The 18,925-nt window shown below is 41.7% G+C and overlaps 1 protein-coding gene across 1 annotated transcript in view; it reads left to right on the top strand.

Annotated features, from left to right (window-relative positions):
• Positions 1-18,917, top strand: part of marchf5 (membrane-associated ring finger (C3HC4) 5) — a 28,096-nt gene extending 9,179 nt beyond the window's left edge. Inside the window, exons 2-6 of the mRNA XM_061087037.1 lie at positions 2,277-2,479; positions 13,516-13,646; positions 13,909-14,092; positions 15,440-15,606; positions 17,181-18,917. Of these exons, the coding sequence (XP_060943020.1) occupies positions 2,277-2,479; positions 13,516-13,646; positions 13,909-14,092; positions 15,440-15,606; positions 17,181-17,297 (802 nt within the window). The 3' untranslated portion in view covers positions 17,298-18,917. The remainder of the gene's footprint in view (positions 1-2,276; positions 2,480-13,515; positions 13,647-13,908; positions 14,093-15,439; positions 15,607-17,180) is intronic.
• The last annotated feature ends 8 nt before the right edge of the window (positions 18,918-18,925 follow it).

Raw genomic sequence — 18,925 nt, 5'->3', positions numbered from 1 at the left:
AAAGATGGGCTCATAGACTTTGTACTGAAGTGACGATAAAACTCATTAGCTTCTCTCTAAAAAGGGCTCAGGTGATTTCAATTGTTTTCCTCATTAGAGGCGTTTTGGCTGCATGTTTCCCCTCACTGACATTTATGCTATGGCCATGATTCAAAGTAATTGGTAAGGAGCAGTATTACTATATTATATAACATATATAACCGTCTCTTCAGAGACCTGTGGGCAATATATTAGACATGCAGACACGCCGATGTCATTCTGTTAGATTTCAGGGCAAATCAAGAGTGAAACAGATGATTGATGAATCACTAAACTGGCTGAATAATCACAATTGAGAGGCTGTGGATAATTTTGGAAATAAATGAAATATATTTAGCGATTTTGAACTGTACTTCATACAAGAGTTAGTTATTTATAACATCTCTAATATGGTAGAAAAAACACTGCCGGTTTCCTCCATTCCAGGCGTACCTGTTAGAAACAGGAAATGGAACACTGAAAGCTAGATGTGTTTTTATCAGGTCTGATTAGGGAAGATAGTTGTCACCTGACAAAGAAGGGACACTGACCTGTTTGGAACCTCTCCACCTACCTTACACCAAGCTTTAAACCAAACCTTAGCCTGATTGTTATGAAATGGACAAAGTTATATGTGTGTTGAAATGATTAACACTGTAGATTTCATCAAAGAGCAAATCTCTTTGTGCAGTGTGTTGTTGTAACCTGGACTCTGTGAATAGTAACCTGCCAGGCTTTAGAAAAAAGTGATTTTTAGTAAAACAACTGTTTTTTATTTGAACTAACAGAACTCCAGTAAAGGCGTGGGAGCTTTGCTGCTGTAGTCGTGCTCTGGCGTTAAAATCGATTATTCATACTGTATCTCACCTCTGCCTATTTTGATAGAAAAATAGCAGCTAAAACAAGAATGAAACTGTCTACATTCTTGAACTTGGCCACATGCAGTGAGACACGGGGTGAACCTTCCAGCCAGTCGCACTCGGCTGATTAATTATGGAAAAGCAATATAATGTCACAGTTGGAGATGTTCTGTTGAAGGTCATGGAACTTGCATATCTAATTACCTTCCAAACTCACAGAGGAGGGTTGCCCGGGTGTATTGTTAGCAGAAGGAGTCCAGGCAATTGGAAGATGGCAGCAAACATGCTAAACACGTTAATGACTTGTCTTCCAAGTGAGGACACATACATTGGAGGAAGTGAACTCCTCCTGCCCAATACCTTTTTGTAAGTGGGAGAGCAAATACTATATAGTGTTGGCAGATATAATGTGGGAGGAGAGGAGACTGTTGATAAGCGTTGACATCAGGACAGAGCAAAGCATTTGTCTGGGTGCCACCAATATGTGTTAGGGGTGGCCGATATATATCGACCATACACAATGTTTTGCAGCTTATACCACGTGGGATATATAAAATGAGTATGTCGCGACCATCGATTATAAATTGTCATGTAATTGTTTTAAGCCGTCAGCATGTAATTGTCTTTGAGTTTCGCTTCTCTCGCTCTCTTCTTATGCCCCTCTCACAGCAGACAGCTCACTCCCCCGCTCATCCACAAAACTACTGCGTGCATGCGTATTTTTGTATCAGGAGAGGAGGGAAGAGACTCAGAGAGCATAGAGAGAGCGAGAAAGAGAAGAGTCCCTGCGAGTTTACAAGTGTTCAGAGACGGTTATTGTCAGTGTTGTTCATGCTCCTTGTGAACCCTGAACCGAACGTATCAGTTTACAAATTTACAAATGATGAACGTGAAGTGCTTTCACTCCAGCGTGCAAAAAACACCTGCTAACTTGCGTGCGTTAGCGTTCAGGTCGTTTGAGAGACTTTAATCACCGCCTCTCTCCTTGTTCTCAAAAAGTTATAACTTTTTATTACTTTTCTCAGTTAGAAGTCTGTGATTCATGTTTGAAGTGACTGTGTACTGATGACTCTGCGATTTCTACTCAAAGGGAACATTAAACGATTACTTTCGTCTTGATTTCTATCTCATCTACCACACATCACAAGCTAAAATGCTTGTATGGATGGAGGGCATTTGTTTTTAAAGTGCTATTTCAAAATGAAAATGTATTAGTGTGTATATAGCCATATTACATGTTGTTATTATAGCTATTCTCTATTTGTGTTAGTTCATACATTTGGGGAATAATTGGGAAACTGATGTCAGCTTTCATTTATGAACCTACAACCTGATCCGTAATAACCTGTGTGTGTTCGCAGTAGGTGTTTTACCGTCTTCATGTGTGTTTGTTTTTAGGAGCTGCTGGGTGTGCTTCGCCACAGATGAAGACGACCGCACAGCAGAGTGGGTGCGTCCCTGTCACTGCCGCGGCTCCACCAAATGGGTGCACCAGGCCTGCCTGCAGCGCTGGGTGGACGAAAAGCAGCGTGGCAACAGCACGGCACGGGTGACCTGCCCACAGTGCAGCGCAGAATACCTCATCGTCTTTCCCAAACTTGGTGGGTTGCATCTCACAAGGGATAAAACTGGGGATGGGGAGATAAGTAGTCGACTTAGAAATAACAGAATGACCTTGAAGAGGGATTAAAGTTCTCTGTTGGTATGACAGATTTATATCAATTACATTTTAGAGAGGCAGTGTAGTAGATCAGTGTAGATTAAAAAAACATCAGTTTAAATTTGGAGGGTAAAATTCACCTCCAGTTTCATTGCAAGTAATCCATCTCCTTGTCATGATTCGTCATTTGGTTAGGAAAAAAAAGAAGCCCCATTTTTATGATCAGCCATTATTTCACATTTCCATTTCTGTTCTTTTCGTTATATTTACAACATGGATTCTGCTCATATCCTCCAGTGACAGGTCCTTATACGTAATTATATTTTTGAAGAATGTCTACAATAGCAAACATTCAAGAAATATTCATAGAATGAGCTATAAGGAGCAAGCATGGCTCAAAGTGAGTGAATTTGTATAGTTTCTGTGTTAGTTAACCATGCTAGACCACATGGGATCATCCTGCGTGCTTTGGGACTGGGATCACTAGCCACTTGCGTCTATAGTTGTTCTACGTTAAAGCTACATTAAAGAGTACATGTAATCAACCCCCACTGACTTGACCCCACCCCTCCAACATTTTGTAATTTTTGTACTTTCATTTACTGCACTGTCAAAATGTAATGACTCCTCATTTCCCGCTAGCGGTCAACATCGAAGCAGCAGTATTAAGCAAATTTCCATGTAAGTAAACAGCTGAAGCTCCTCTTGTGGGCCCTCATAATAGCTGCTGCCTTTAACTGTACCCGGAGCTCTTAGAGATTTTCAGTTTGTCTTGCCTGAGTGCATGTTTGTTTACTGTGGGGCCAGCATAGGTTCTGTGGTGATCTGGGTAAATATTTCCGTCCAGCCTGTCGAGGAACAGAAGGGTACCCACTTGTTACACAGCCCAGCTCCTGTCTGATTGATTAGCAGCAGTTTAGAGAAGCGGCTGCCTCAATTATCCGAACGCGTCAGAGTGACGAGGGCATCAGTTGTTCCCAAACACCAGCTATGACTCATCTAATGAAAATACACCACACACTGCCACACTAATGTGGCAAGATACTGCTCACTTTTCAGTTTCTATGTCTCAAATCCCTTCATATCTCTCTAAGACAGCATCTTGTCCTCAACCTTTGAGACATGGATTTCACATTGACATTTTTGGGGGTTGATACTGATATTAGGGAAAAATTCCTGATAGACACCTTGCTAGGACCGGGTTGGACCCCCTTTCGCCTTCAGAACTGCCTTAATTTTTCGTAGCATAGATTCAACAAGGCGTGGTGTTTTGGACAATGCTCAATTGGTACTAAGAAGCCCAAAGGGTATCAAGCAAATATCCCCCACACCATTACACCCCCACCACCAACCTGAACCGTTGATACAAGGCAGGATGGATACGTGCTCTCATGTTGTTTATGCCAAATTATGAGCCAACCATCTGAATGTTACAGCCTGTGCGAATTGTAGCCTCAGTGTCCGGTTCTTAGCTGTCAGGAGTGGCCCCCGGTGTGGTCTTCTGCTGCTGTAGCCCATCTGCTTCAAAGTTTGAGGTGCTGTGCGTTCAGAGATGGTATTCTGCATACCTTGGTTGTAACGAGTAGTTATTTGAGTTACTGGTGCCTTTCTGTCATCTCAAACCACTCTGCTTATTCCTCTCTGACATCAACAAGGCATTTTTTCGTTCACACCACTGCCGCTCACTGGATATTTTCTCTTTTTCGGACCATTCTCTGTAATCCCTAGAGATAGTTGTGCGTGAAAATCCAAGGAGATCAGCAGTTTTTTTAAATACTCAGACCAGACTGTCTGGCACCAACAACTATGCCACGTTCAAAGTCACTTAAATCCCCTTTCTTCCCCATTCTGATGCTTGGTTTGAACCTCAGCAAGTCGTCTTCACCACGTCTAGATGCCTAAATAAATTGAGTTGCTGCCATGTGATTGGCTGATTAGCTATTTCTGGTAACAAGCAATTGAACAGGTGTGCCTAATAAAGTGCCTAAACAAATTATTTTAAACGTAAATATATAAATGCATGTCTTTTCATTGAATTTAGTCAAATAAAAGTTTTCATGTAAGAGTATATCGTTAAACTAAAAGATAAGAGATATCTGTGAAAGGTTCATATTTGCCAAGTTGGGCTCTAATATAGAAACAGAAATAATACTGTTGGTTTAATCCTGTTGGTGCACTTTAACTGTGAAATATGAAGACTTTTACATATTTACGGTGAATAGTTACCCATCAGCCACTGGGCCACTGGTGTTTTGACCTCAAGTTGCAAAATTTGAGACTGTAGCTGGCCTTAAGACAATGTTAGTGTGCAGGAGGCCAGACCTGGCTGGTAAACAGCTTCATGTATATTTATAGTGACCAAGGCTGCACTGTCACTCACGCTGGTGCCATAAGCAGAAGGTAGCTCAGCTTCTTTAGGCACTTCCTCCTCCTCAGTGAATTGCCCTGTGTATGTCTGTATCTCTCTCTGAGTGCTGATCCCTGGCACTTGGCCGGCTGCTGAGTATTTGTAAATGTGTCTGTCTGGCTCTTTCCTTTTTGTCTTTTAAGGTCATGTGGATTGGCTGTCAGGTCCCAGTAGGGATGTTAATTAGTGCTGTATCAACCGTTAGATGCAGAAAAACACAATATCCAGTAGAACTGCCCAGGCCCCCTTCAAATGTGCTAAGTCATTATTGACACGTTATTAAATTATGACATTTATTGGCTCACAAATTAGAAATATATTTGCATTACTTAATAAAAAATGCTTTTAATTAAGATTGGGTGGTAGATTAAGTTCTTATACACTTTTGTAAAGTTGGAAAGACGTGTGCCAAATCACTTCCATGTCTGTAAGACATTCCACGACTAAGATCAAAGAGTTTGAGATTTTTATTTCGCACTTTGATCATTGAAACAGTTGTCGGAGCCGAACAGAAGACAATTAAAAGAATAAGGATTCCATAGTGTCTATCAGACCTGTGGCGCTTTGGTTGCACTGACACTGTTATAATCAGTGACGAGCAAAGTATAATAAAATAAAAAGTTAGAGATATATCTTTAAGAATATATGTGTATTACTTATTTAAATTTGTGTTTTCAGGTATTTAGTGTACATTACAATTAAACTTTTAAACTGTCCGGAGTTAAATAAAAGTTATTCACAGTAAGGCTTTGTCATTGATCACATTATGACATGTCTCAGTATGAAAAGCCCTGGTGTAAATATTGAAATCAATGATTGATGAATTCCATTAAGTTGCTTCAGTTTCAGGGTCTTGGTAAAGCAGATGCTGTCACACTGTCATGGCTTACTGGGACACTGGGACATGACTAACCCTAACCCTAACAGAATGAAGTCATTGTTAATGTTTTTATTAACACCAGTGAGAGGTTGAGATGATTCTAAATGTGTGCTGTGAAAAGCTATGTTTCTTGAAAATATTGATCATTGATTTTTAGCTATGTTGTATTTAAGAAAAGATTTTCAGTTTCAATTAAAAAACGAGATTCACACGATTTAGTGTGTATGGGTTTGTTACTGTGTGTTTGTTTTGTAGACTAAGAAGAGCATAGATGAAGTGTTTAGATGCAGTGAAATGAAAGTGCAGTCTCATGAGACTGGTTGCCAAGCAACATAATTTAATTCAATCGTATTGCTTCTTTACGAAATAAAATATGATAATAAAACAATCTATTAATAGTTCACTCAAGACAACCTGTGTGAAAATGGATTCATTTGAGTCCAAGAGAACTCCTCTGACAGGAGATGTACAAACATGTTTGTCTTAACTAATGTTCTCGAGACACATTATGAATGGAGTCTCTGTTTAACACAGCAGTTTTTTAAGTCATGATTGAGACATATTACGTCAGTGTTTTCTCTGTGTGACACATCACCACGATGTCTTTGAGGTTAGTTATTCTTTGCCAGCTCTAATTTTTCACAACAGACAGTTAAAATAAGTTTCTGTGGCTCATCAGCTCCCGATGCCCACGCCAAAGTTTGTGTTCATATGTGCGACAGCTCAAGTGGTCTGGCCAATTGCACTAGAGTATTTTTGATGGATTGTCCAGTGGTTTATTTTGAAAGGGAACTTCCTCTTAACTTTTCTATAAGCAAACAGAGGCTTGTGTTACCTTTTTATTTAGTCATGTTTACGTGACAGAGTGTGAGGATGAGTGGGATGACGCTGCACATCTAACTGTACATCGGTTGAAGAGAAAAGTTTAAAGTGAGAGAAGCGTGTCTGGTAGACCTCGAGCAATCTGGTAGTTAGTGTGTTATTTACAGCATGTAAATTAAATTGTTCAGCATGGCTTTAAAAAAGTATTTTATTAAAGAGTTTAATGTCTGCGTGATGTAGTTCTTTGCCATTGGTACAGATATTAGCACGCTGTATAAACACTGCACTTCAAATTTTGACTGGGTCAGTCTACAAGCACCCTGGTTAGATTTTATCGCTAGGATTGCCTGTGCTAAAGACTATATACTCACTGTCTCTGCCTGTAGATAACGTTGCATTTCCAAGGTTGTTCTCTTCGAGGCTGCTTCACCTTATCTTCAATTATGTGGAAGTGTATGTAATTCTGAGCCTGCGATATTCCTTCATATCTGTCCCACTTGACATAGGTCTTTATTCATTATGGACTTAAATAGTCTTACATTTAAGTTTAATGTTATTGGAGAGATGGATTACATGGACATTTGGCAGTGTTAAACTTTTTTGCCACTGGTTTCCACTTTCTCTCATTGGATGGAAGGAGTGCAGATTGTGTAGAAATGGAAGTAGTGAGCTATGGTGTGAATTTAAATGTCCAACCTGCGACTTTAGCTGTGGCAGGTCAAATAAATCATTCTAGTTTTTGTAAAAAGCAACAACAGCACTTTTAGTCAAGTAATTTTAACCACAATTTTCTGACGACCGAAAAGTACATCTTTTCCTCCAAACAGCAAAATGTCAGTTAATGTGGTGGTTCGTTATGTGCACTGCGCCAGTTGAGTTTACCTGAGAGGCTCCTCCACCACAGGGGGAAATGGTCTTTTCTCCCCTTTCTCCCTAATCCCATTAGCAAGTGCCAGACTGAGATTGTGAGGGGGCTGTGCAGGGATGCTGAATATGTCTGGGAGAGAGGTGGAGTGGGAGTGAAAGTGGGTCATGGGAAGCGCCGACAGAGCGCATCAAAGGCCGAGAGGAGATGAGTGGAGTGACGCCGCCGCTCTGCTGATGAATGTAGGAGATCACAGCTGTCCTCCAGTGTTTCCTCCAGTGAATTGAACATCACATTCACACTTCATTAGAACTCTGCTCGGTAACAGTCACGCCTCTGGATTATAAACAGGATATGCCCCAAGATGTGTTCCCTTCCTGCGGAGCTCGCCTTGCAAACATTGCAGGCTCAATGGCTAATTTAGCATTTTATAGTACTGCAAGATATTAGAGGTCAAAATGTATTTGCAAAGTTTTGGGGTTTGTTACTTGGACTCCCATATAGATAGATTTAGCCACTTCCAAATTATTGTGTAAGGATCTGGTTTAAATGTCTAGAAACGCATTTAAACACATTGGTATACAGTGGTTAAACAAATGGCACTTAGTGAGTATGAGTATCCTGTTTTTGTACTTTTTAAATAACTTGATCCTTTTTTTAAAGGAGAGTTAGTTTCTCTACGTTTTAGCTGAGATTATGTCTGTACCATCTGAGGAGTTTTGTCTCTCGCTGCAGGATACACTTGCCATTAGTGAGCTTCAAAGTGAGCAGGAGTACAGCATTGTCTGTTTTGCTGCATCATTGCTGCAGTGTTCCTTTTTTTATTCCAGCCGTGCCTCCTTTTATTATGGCCATACAGACACCAGCGATACCTTTTATATTATATTCACGATTTGCCTGCTCCTCAGTGAGTTTGATGTTGTACCATCTTTATTTCAAGGCAAAAACATGTAATTTTTCTGTCCCGGCTTCACATCCTGTGGTATTTTGCAGCAGCTTTAATCAGCCCTCAGAATAACAGCAATTTCACAGCTTAGCGACAACACTTTGATGACAGCTTTCAATTTGGGGTGATGGTGGTGAAGCTGTGGACAGGTAAAGACAGAGAGCCGTGTTGGGAAGCTGCCGGTGTAGTTATTTTCTCAGGGTAGCTGCTGTGGCCTGCTCATTTCTACAGGCTTGACAGGCATTACTCACGTTTTGCTCCCAGGCTGGGACCCCTGCCCACCGCCAGATTAGATAGGGGCTCGGTTTGGAGCCACAGATCACTCTTTCCATTAACCTAGGCTTTGATTGTTTGCACTGACTGATGACTTTGGGCAAAAGCTTGCAATATCGCAGCTCACAAAGAGTAGGGTATATTCTGTTCTGGCTCTATTCCCACCAGCACCTGCAGCAGAGCCAAAGCCAGCCCATCATGCTGATTTGGCTGCCGGTGTAACTCTGAGGACGATGTGTCCTTGCTGCTCTGTCTTTACGGACCCTCTACCTAGAAAGAGTAAACAAGCCAGCTGGAACAGCGTGCCAGCCTGCGTGCCTACTACTGAAGAACTGCGGTTGCACTTTTCCCCTCTCTCCTTTGACTTCCCCCCTCCCTCCTGTTTAATTATCTTGATTATGGAATCTGCTGCCAGTAGCTGAAATGAATTGCTCAGCTCTCTTGACTTGCCAGTGGCCATTAAGGGCGACCCAGTTCTCTCCAGCTGCGATGTCGTAATGCCTCGGCCGGGAGCCAGCGGAAGAGATTCCAACATTGTCATCATAATATGCTATATTAACGCGCTCGAGCGTTGCAGGATCAATGTTGTCGGTAAATGTAGGTGCAGTAAAACTGAGCTCCAGAAGACATCAGAAGGTTGGCAGCAGTCAAAAGAGAGCCACTGTGTTTATGACAGCTTTAGAACTAAAAGTGTGATATTTCCGTTGTGAGCATTAAAAGTGCCAAATACTTCTTGCTGGCTTTGGGTACCCTCCTCCACAAGTGGGCTGGAGCGCTGCTGTCTAAAAGAGAGAGCCCTCTAGCATGAGCTGCTTAAAATACTCCACAGAGCTGAGCCCTAAACGTGTAGCTTTTATTGACCGAATGTACTCAGCTGTAGAAATAGCTGTGCAGCTAACAGTGGCTGGATTGTATACAGCTTGTGGCAGGTACTTATGGGTAACAGCCTGAAGGTGGCCCGGCTGTACAAACAGCCTAATAAAGTCTGTCTTATGTTGAAACTGTACAAACCCCAATCCCCAAAATAACCACAGAGCCTCAGAATTATTTTGGAAATCTGCTGCTCTTTTTACACTTGATGTGTAGGCTAATGTTGCAGCCGTAGATGCTAGTCTGTTCTCACACCTTCGGTTTCCTACGCAGGCTTATGAACTTGTACCTGCTGAGTTGTTAGGCAATCATTTACTGGACACGGTGACTTGGAGACGTCATTAATCCCTCCTGTCACGACGCTTTAAACATTCGCCACTCTCTGATCATTTTCTGTACGACGAGGTTGATCTCCAGCCTTGCCGCTTCAATGAAGAGGATAATTATATACCAGTCCACTGCTGACATGCCCTGAGGAGAAGGTGTTCTTGAACCAAGTCCTGCTTTCGCAATTACCAGTGACTCAGCATTGTGTTAATGCCACTTCACAGCTTTATTACGTCCGGGGCACACCAGCTGCAGGACGGCTGAGGACGACCTGCTTTTCATTTCCGAGCCCATGTTAACAGATAAGAGCTGGCACACTTGCTGTGCTGCTCTTCTAGAGATTTGAGGTCGCGCCGTCTTTTCCTCACGTTCCTTGCGTGGCTCAGAGCTGAATGTTCATCGAACATGATCTTTCAGAATAGTTTCAATTCTTATCTGTCGAATATGTCACAAACATAAATGTTTACAACGCTTCCTTAAGCCTACCGTTTCAAAATAAAAGCACTCCAGTGGATGACTTTAAAGTGTCCACTTAGTCATGTATTTAAAAATATCTTGATACTGAATCCTGTTGAATATTTGCTTTGGTTCTCAAATGTTATTGCAAAGCACCTGAAAACCTGGCTTCAAATCTTTTCAGATGTATCTGTTTGTATCAACTACTTATGAATAAGGCTAACAAACATTCTGTTGTACATTCATTACCCAAAAGGCCAATAAGTATCTCATTAAGTAACCTAATTAGTTTATAGGTTAACATGTTCCTAATAAAAGTCCTGTTAATAACCAGCTCATCCACTGTTTAACATTACATTAGCATCTCTGTGTTAGAGTTTACACATGAGCAGCTCCAGCCAAACTAGTTATCTAAAGTAATGTTACATTTACTCATTGATTAGTCCTAATTTTTCAAAGCCTTTAGCCGCTTGTATTGTGAAAGGTCAGACATATTTTTTTAACATGAACAACACATTTAACTTCTGTCTAAGTAGCCAACACAGGATTTTGACATGTTTCCTTATGATACATCACATAGTCTAATATCAAAATCAGCCAGAGACTTCTTTTTACCCATCTCACTGAACTCATGTTAGCTTAGATAGCTTGCTAGCTTCAGCTAACAGAATCTGCTACTGACAGTCGTCATTTTAATTCACAAAATAATTTGTGTTTCAGGTTGTTTGCTCTAAAATGTAGGACTTAATGTTCATAAAACTACATGTATTTTAGCACAGCTGCCAGTGTTATCACATGTGCCTTGAGAGAATGGAAAGTGATGGAAAGCTTGACAGGTTTATAAACGGAAACTAAGGGACTTCGTGATCAGTCAGTTACAGAAATCTCCCATGTGAAATACCCAAGACTCTACCTACATTGGCTCCAGCTCAACTCATCCAGACCTGGGGCTGAGTTCAGTGCCGGCTCCCTCTGGTAGAATCCCCCCCCTCCTCCCACTGACTCCTGGGCGGGTTATTACCTGGAGAGATGGGTCTGTCAGAGTGAGGAAATCAGGTTGTCTTGCTGTAAATATTGCATGATTTCCCTCGAGCGGGCCTGGAATATCAGAAACGAGTATGCAGCAGAGAATTTTCTCCACCCATCTTTTTTTGTGGATGAGATTCTGCTCGAGGCGAGTTTGAATTGCAGATTTATCCCTATTACATGCATGTGGAGAAACAGCCCCAGCTATTTTTAATCTGGGTGGAACTCGCCTGAGAGACTGCTCCCTGTGTGTCAACACAACACAAGGTGTGCACCATACCTGACATGCTTCAAATGCTGCTAAAGCCTTCAGGAAGAAACATGTTTTTTTTGTCTTACTGGAATACGACCGGATCAGATGATCATTTAGTGTCCGCCTCCTTGTCTTCAGTTCCTTTATTACTTTAAAACAAGGTCATTCAACCTGTCAACAGAAAAGGAAACTCCACAGAGCTGCTTTATTTCCTGTATCACTTTTCCATAAAGAGCAGGTCACATAAAGAAACCAGGCTGCTCTCTCTCTCTCTCTGTTTGTCGATGGATGAGCGATGTGTGTTGAGTTCGGATGCATTTCCTGTTCGAGTGGTTGATTTAGCAGCTGGAGTCTCATGACCCCTGCTGTACAAACACTCATTAGCTGATTGTCCAGTTTGTGTGTTTCCCACAGCACCTCACACCTGGCGTCACTATCATCACACACAGTCACACAGGCCTTTCAGGAAATATTTGCTCCCATTTATAAAACTGTATTTATTCATGAGGGTTGCATAAGTTTGGTGAGACGTTCACTCACATAAATATATTTAAACATTTGTAAGTGACATGATCCTGTGTCACTTAAATTCAAATATTTTTTGACCACCTTTATTCCCCCAGATAATATTTTTAAATATTTTTAAATAGAGTGAAAAATTAAATTAATCAGTACCAGAAAGATGACTGCTCATCCCTTACAGTTACGGGTTCAGATCCATGTTTTTACAGTCAATCGGGTCTGGGTCAGGTCCCGTTATGTGGAGTAGCCGATTGGACCCGTGAAGACGCGACTGGAGAGAACAGATGACGGCTGATCCAGGGGAATTAACGTGTAGTTGTAAAAGGGCGACAAGTAAAGTTATCTTTATGATACTGCAACAAAACTGCAAAGCTGATTGATTTCATTAAGATCCATGAATTATTCTATAAATCTTTGGTTTAAAAACACATCTCACAATGTTAAAGTGGGGAAAACATTTCTGCTGTGCCCCCTGATCAGGCTCCACACCAAAATGTAATGGGTTCTTCCCTGACCCATACGGTATTCATGAGGGTTCCCACGGTCATGGAAAACCTGGAAAAGTCATGGAATTTTAAAATGTGTTTTTCAAGGCCTGGAAAAGTAATGGAAAAAAATAATCTCCCAAAAGTTTTGGAAAAGTCATGGAAATTTGTTATATTCATATTTTCATGTCGTTCATTTTAGGGATGGGCATAATTAATAGACGATGTTTTTTCTATTTTCACTGTATTTTAATATAGCCTATAAATAGTGAATTTTATATAAAAATATTAATGATTAATCGAAAATCGATCGTTAATTCTCCCGGCGATCGATTAAGACAATTTAATCGAATGCCCATCCCTAGTTCATTTATGCTGAGTTTTAAATAATAAATATGCTTTTAAAGAAATAAGCTCAAAATATAGGCAGGCATACTTGGGTTTGTGTCATTTAAGGTATACTGTATGCCTTGGAATTCTCATTGTAAGTTTGAATACTACATTTTGTCACTTTTTCGCGTATACACAGAGATTTCACCAAATGTTCGGTCATGGAAATTTGGTTTAAAGTTATTGAAAAGTCATGGAGTAGTCATGGAAATCCATTGGTCAAAATGTGTATGAACCCTGCATACCACATCCTTCCACCAGGTTTCATGTCCAGTAGTGTTTGTATAATCCTGCGTTAACACAAACACACATGCAAATGAAAGCAGAGGAGGTAATACTAGTTAGTTGCATCTCTCCAGGAAGGAGTAAATTAAATTCTCACACGCACCGATGAGAAGAACTCTAAAATATATAAGTTGTACGTGTTCTTACCTCAGGGATTTCTCTTCCTTTAGGTCCAGTGGTCTACGTGCTGGACCTGGCCGACCGGCTCATCTCTAAGGCCGGACCCTTTGCCGCAGCCGGCATCATGGTGGGCTCCATCTACTGGACCGCCGTCACATATGGAGCTGTCACCGTCATGCAGGTCAGACCAGTGATCCCTCCTCACGGGATTGGGTTCATAATTGATTTTTCCAGTGTTTTGATTTGACTGTACCTGTATGATGGAGCCATGGAGCATGTATTTCTGCAAATAATGTGCGTGTGCTCATGCAAGTAGTAAAGTCATTCCGGCCTTTTTGTCTTCCTCCATCCCCCCTTTCTTCCTGTTGTTTTTCAAATAAAAGTTGAGCACTTTCACTTGTTCGCTGTAGTTTTCCGTTCACACTTTTCCCTCTGCCGTCCAGGTGGTCGGACATAAGGAGGGCCTGGATGTGATGGAGCGGGCCGACCCTTTGTTCCTGTTAATCGGCCTGCCCACCATCCCCGTCATGCTGATCCTCGGGAAGATGATCCGCTGGGAGGACTACGTGCTGCGCCTGTGGAGGAAGTACTCCACCAAACTGCAGATCCTCAACAGCATCTTCCCAGGTCAGGACACACACTCGAGTTGGATCCAGGAAACGTGTCTCTTCTTTTTAACCCTATGTTGTACATGCCATCTCAGTCTGCTTGTGTTGTTTATGCTTGAGCTCTTTGCTTTGAATGTTGGCTATTTAGCATTCAGATGTTCTCAGTGTTAAATCAATTCAAGCAGCTATATTTGAGGTAGGGTTGATTGATTATGGAAAAAATCATAATCACGATTATTTTAGACAATATTGAAATCACGATTTTCAAACGACTATTTTTGAGTTTGAAGACATTATGCATTTATTCAGTATGTCTCTCCAAAATAACACTTTGTAACTGAGAATCGCACCAGGAAACACTCTGAAAAATGACTTTAAACGATATAAATTACATATTTTATATTATATAAATGATCAAATATGCATCCCATACTTTGGATTTCCCTTCTGTTGTCTTGGAGTTTCAATTTCCCCGATTTCAATTCCGAGTCGAAATCACGATTAAAATTCAATTAATTGCACAGCCCTAATTTAAGGTGTAGGTGCGTTTGTGTGTGTGTGTATTTGTGTGTTGCTGCAACTAAAAATAGATTCAATGGATTATCCGGATTGTACGTTATTAATGTTTTTTACACAGCTTTGGTGCTACAGATGTTTATAGTTTTGTCGCACAGGGAACAAAGCTGTAGCACAAGTAAATATCTGTTACCGTCAATATCAGGTATTGTTTAAATGAAACAGGTATGTGACATTCACATTTCTTCAGTGTGTTCAATTTGAGGCACAAGAATACCAAACCTGAACGTGTAATGTTTTCAGACGAACATCGTCTTTATTGCAGAGATATTACATCTGTATAAAAACATAAATATTCTAATTAGCCGTTCAGCTTTGTCTGAGCAAGCTGCTCGACCCACTGGGAACACAAGGGCTTGTTCGGTTGGAATTGTGGAATTTGGTGTTTGTGTGAACTCAACGCAGACACATGTGTTTACCTGCACGACAGACGACAACTACCAAGTAGAACAGCAATGCATCATCAGTTCAACTCGCACACAGGCAGGTACACAAACCCTCACATCAGAGTACAAGTGGCTGGGATTCAAACAGACTCACAACTGTATTACACAGGAGCTACAGCAGTAAATATCGCCCTGGTCGTCTTTATCACAATATCATGAATGGATTTAATAAACTTCATTCACTGAAGCTTTGTGGACATGTTCTAACTTGTAACAGAGTCAGTCATTTAGAAAGTCATGTGATGGATAAAGAGCCTTCATACATATTGTAAACACATGACAACAATAATTTGTTGTTTTTTTCCCGCTGCCTCACTGCTGCTGTGGATTGTGTGTCTCCACAGGGATTGGCTGTCCAGTTCCCCGGATCCCGGCGGAGGCCAGCCCCCTGGCCGACCACGTGTCGGCCACACGGATCCTGTGCGGCGCCCTGGTCTTTCCCACCATCGCCACCATCGTGGGGAAGCTCATGTTCAGCAGTGTCAACTCCAACCTACAGAGGACCATCCTGGTGGGTACACAACATGTCACTCTGATGTTATCACAACCAGCCTGTCACACAGGGGTGGGGCGAGGCAGGATCATTTCAGATTCACCTTAAATACGGTCAAGTCTGCTTAAAGTAACAGCAGTCACAGTGTTTGTGAAGGAAAGATTCCACTTTACCTCGTGTTAACTGTGCCACCCACCCGACCCCCCCCCCCCCTCGACACTCACCTGGTGGTGAGGACAGAGCGGTAACCCGAGTGGATCATGTGATCCCGGCTGCACTGACACCAGTGAACATTGTGTCCTCCTCTCGTGCTGCCGGCCCGGTGCCGGGTCATGATGAAGTGTCACATGTGCAGGAAACACGACGAGTCCACTTGTCGGCTTCAGCTGCAAAACTCTTTTTAGAACCAAGTCATAAACAGATCTGTAAGGTCAAGTCATAAAAACTTCTCAAGTGAAGTGCTTTGAGTTTTACATTTTTTTTAATGACAGCAGAGATGTTAATCACAAGGTTGATGCTTAAGATTTACTAAGGTACTGCACAGGTACAATTTTCAACTTGTGTATTTATTTGCAATATTTAGATATCATATTATATATTTAGTATATTTAGAATGAACATTTCTTCAACTCAAAAATAGAAAAAAACATTAAACCACACATTGAGTCAGAACTTTGTAACCTCTTTGTAGATCGGTTTAATTTCTGGCATATTTAAATGTTCTCTTACTTTACATATTCACCCCACATAATGTACTGTCAGATCATTTACTCCAAATTTAGTTTAACAGCTTTACTTACCTGTACAAAATGGCAATTCATCACTAATATTAAATCAATAATAAATAACATGCTAATGTGACACTGAGTGGAAGAAATCTGCTGCAGAATGAGTGAAATAACAGGGACTTTCTATATGTCGTGTATATATATATAATGTTAGAAGGGTCATATGAGTAAAAAAAAATGGGCTGAACGTATTTAAAAGTATAAGGAATTACTGTGATGTTATGTGTATTTACTTCAGATACCAAGTGACATCAGAATACTACCACTATGTGTAATGAAATGGATTCATACAGTAAAATAAGGATTTAAACAGCATTTGGCCTTTAAAACTAATAAACTAAAAGGTTATTGCAGGATTTTTATGGTCATTTTTCACATGATGTGTTACTACACAATGCTTCGTCCACACTAAGGCAGATATTTAGTATCTCGTTCACGTCCATTTATCACGTCACTAAACCAGTTTCTCACAAACTACACTTCCACTGACTGTGTGTACGTGGAACCCAGGGTTTGGGAAGATGACATCACAGCTTACTTTGTGCATGCCCACTGTTGCTTTGTGCGTATCAGCACTTTGGAAACTTGGTTTGGAAGTTACAAGCTCACAAAGCTCTTCTCTGGTATCTGACGGATCATTGATGTAGACTGAATTGTTTGTAAAACGAAGGTTGAGTAGACGGAGTGACGAAAATATCTGCAGAAGTGTCGACGAGGCCGAAGTAAAATATCTGGGGAGGCTTTAATGTTTAAAGCAGAACGTGTCTTTGAACGCTTTTTGATGAACTGATCTTTTCTCCACAGGGAGGAATCGCCTTCGTGGCCATCAAGGGAGCGTTCAAGGTTTACTTCAAACAGCAGCAGTACCAGAGGCAAGCTCACCGCAAGATCCTCAACTTCCCCGGGCAGCTGGAGGCCTGAGGAAGAGGAGGACGAGGAGGAGGACGACCGGATGAACCACACACACACACCTACAGTACACACACCTACAGTACAGTACACACACACCTCTGCCTTTAGGGGTCGGGGGGCGGAGGAGGAAATGAACACGTCAGACTCGGGATCAGTGTCACTCGCACCTACCTGCTCCTCCCTCCTCTCCCCCCTCTCCCTCTTCCTGGAGCCGCCAGCATTCAGCACAAGGATCCCAAGTCCTACCGCTTCACCTTGAACCCTCCGACGTGTTGGTCCGGTGGAGACGGATCAGACTGACGCACACAGAGCGGAGCATGTTTGCAGTTTCACACACAAACACACACACACTTGACACACAACTCTTCTCTAAGAACCGGTGCCGGGTGGACGTGTCACATAAACTAACACCCATTGTAAACATAAGTGTATTTTAAAAGGACATCAAATATGTGGGGCATGTGTAATTATAGAGTTTTATAACATTAGTAAAGGACTGTTTTATAATGTTTATTTTGCAGATTTTTGAAAAGTCCCCTTTGCCAATGTGGGAGGATTCATAACGACAGAATATGTTGAGTGTTTGGAATGTATTAAAGAGGAAACGACTGTGTAAACACGAAGCTGTGTGTTAATGGTCAGGCAGGAAGGGGGCGTGTCAAGGTTTCATCTGACGGTACGAAAACCCACCGACCACCGAGCAGAAGCTAAAGCACAGCCTGTTATTTATTTGCTTCCTCCTCGTACCCCGGAAGTGTTCACACCTGTTGCTTTATCTCCACTTTCCCCCCCCCCAAAAAAAGCTCTTCTGTGGTTGTGTTTAAATCTCGCTCATCACCACAGCGGTCCAGGTGCGCAGCCTGTTGCCATGACACCACCTCCTCCGGCCGCGTGGATCTTTTTCGGAGCAAGTTTGCGATGTGACACTTCGCTGAGAGTACTCGGAACAGTTTTTCTTTCCCTCTCTTGGTTTTATTTAACAAAATCCTTTTCTTTTCTTCATTGTTCCTGTTCCTCCGTCATGTGACCTGCGGCTCGGCTCAGACATGTGGCAATTTTGAAATGAGTCACGGACAGTCACACCAAAGACGAGCCATATTTCCTCTAGTGGCGCGAAGCCAATGCAGATATTTTAGACTTTTAAATATCTGCTTCAACCACGGAGATGAAAAATCCCCTCATAAAAATGCCATCTCTGGTACCACAGTAAACGGAGACACCATTCAAACTGTATCACACCAACAGCAGAGATGAACTGGTGAACACAATCTGGACTCAAGTGGAATTCAGTCGTTCGATCCCAAGTGAGCCGAGTGTTTAACATGAGATGTGTTTGTGTAGATCATTGGGAGAGAAATGTGACCACTTGGATTTATTGTGCGGCTTTCTGCCACCGAGGTCACGTGACAGCTCCTGGTCTGGGACTACCTGGCGTCCTACACGGAATAATTAACCTGCACATGTAAACTGTGCCTGTTTTACAGATGTTCTTTCCTCTTCCCCCCCCACCCAACCCTGTACATTCACCGTTCAGTCTCCACTCTGCCAAAATAAGTGTGAACTGTGTTTGTTGCTTCTGACTCTAGAGTTTAATGGTTTCAGTTCTGTGAATAAATGTATTTTTCCAAATGCTGAGT

The sequence above is a fragment of the Limanda limanda genome, chromosome 15, assembly GCF_963576545.1.
Source record: "Limanda limanda chromosome 15, fLimLim1.1, whole genome shotgun sequence".
NCBI classification, from domain to species: domain Eukaryota; kingdom Metazoa; phylum Chordata; class Actinopteri; order Pleuronectiformes; family Pleuronectidae; genus Limanda; species Limanda limanda.
This window is presented reverse-complemented; position numbering and strand designations above follow the sequence as displayed.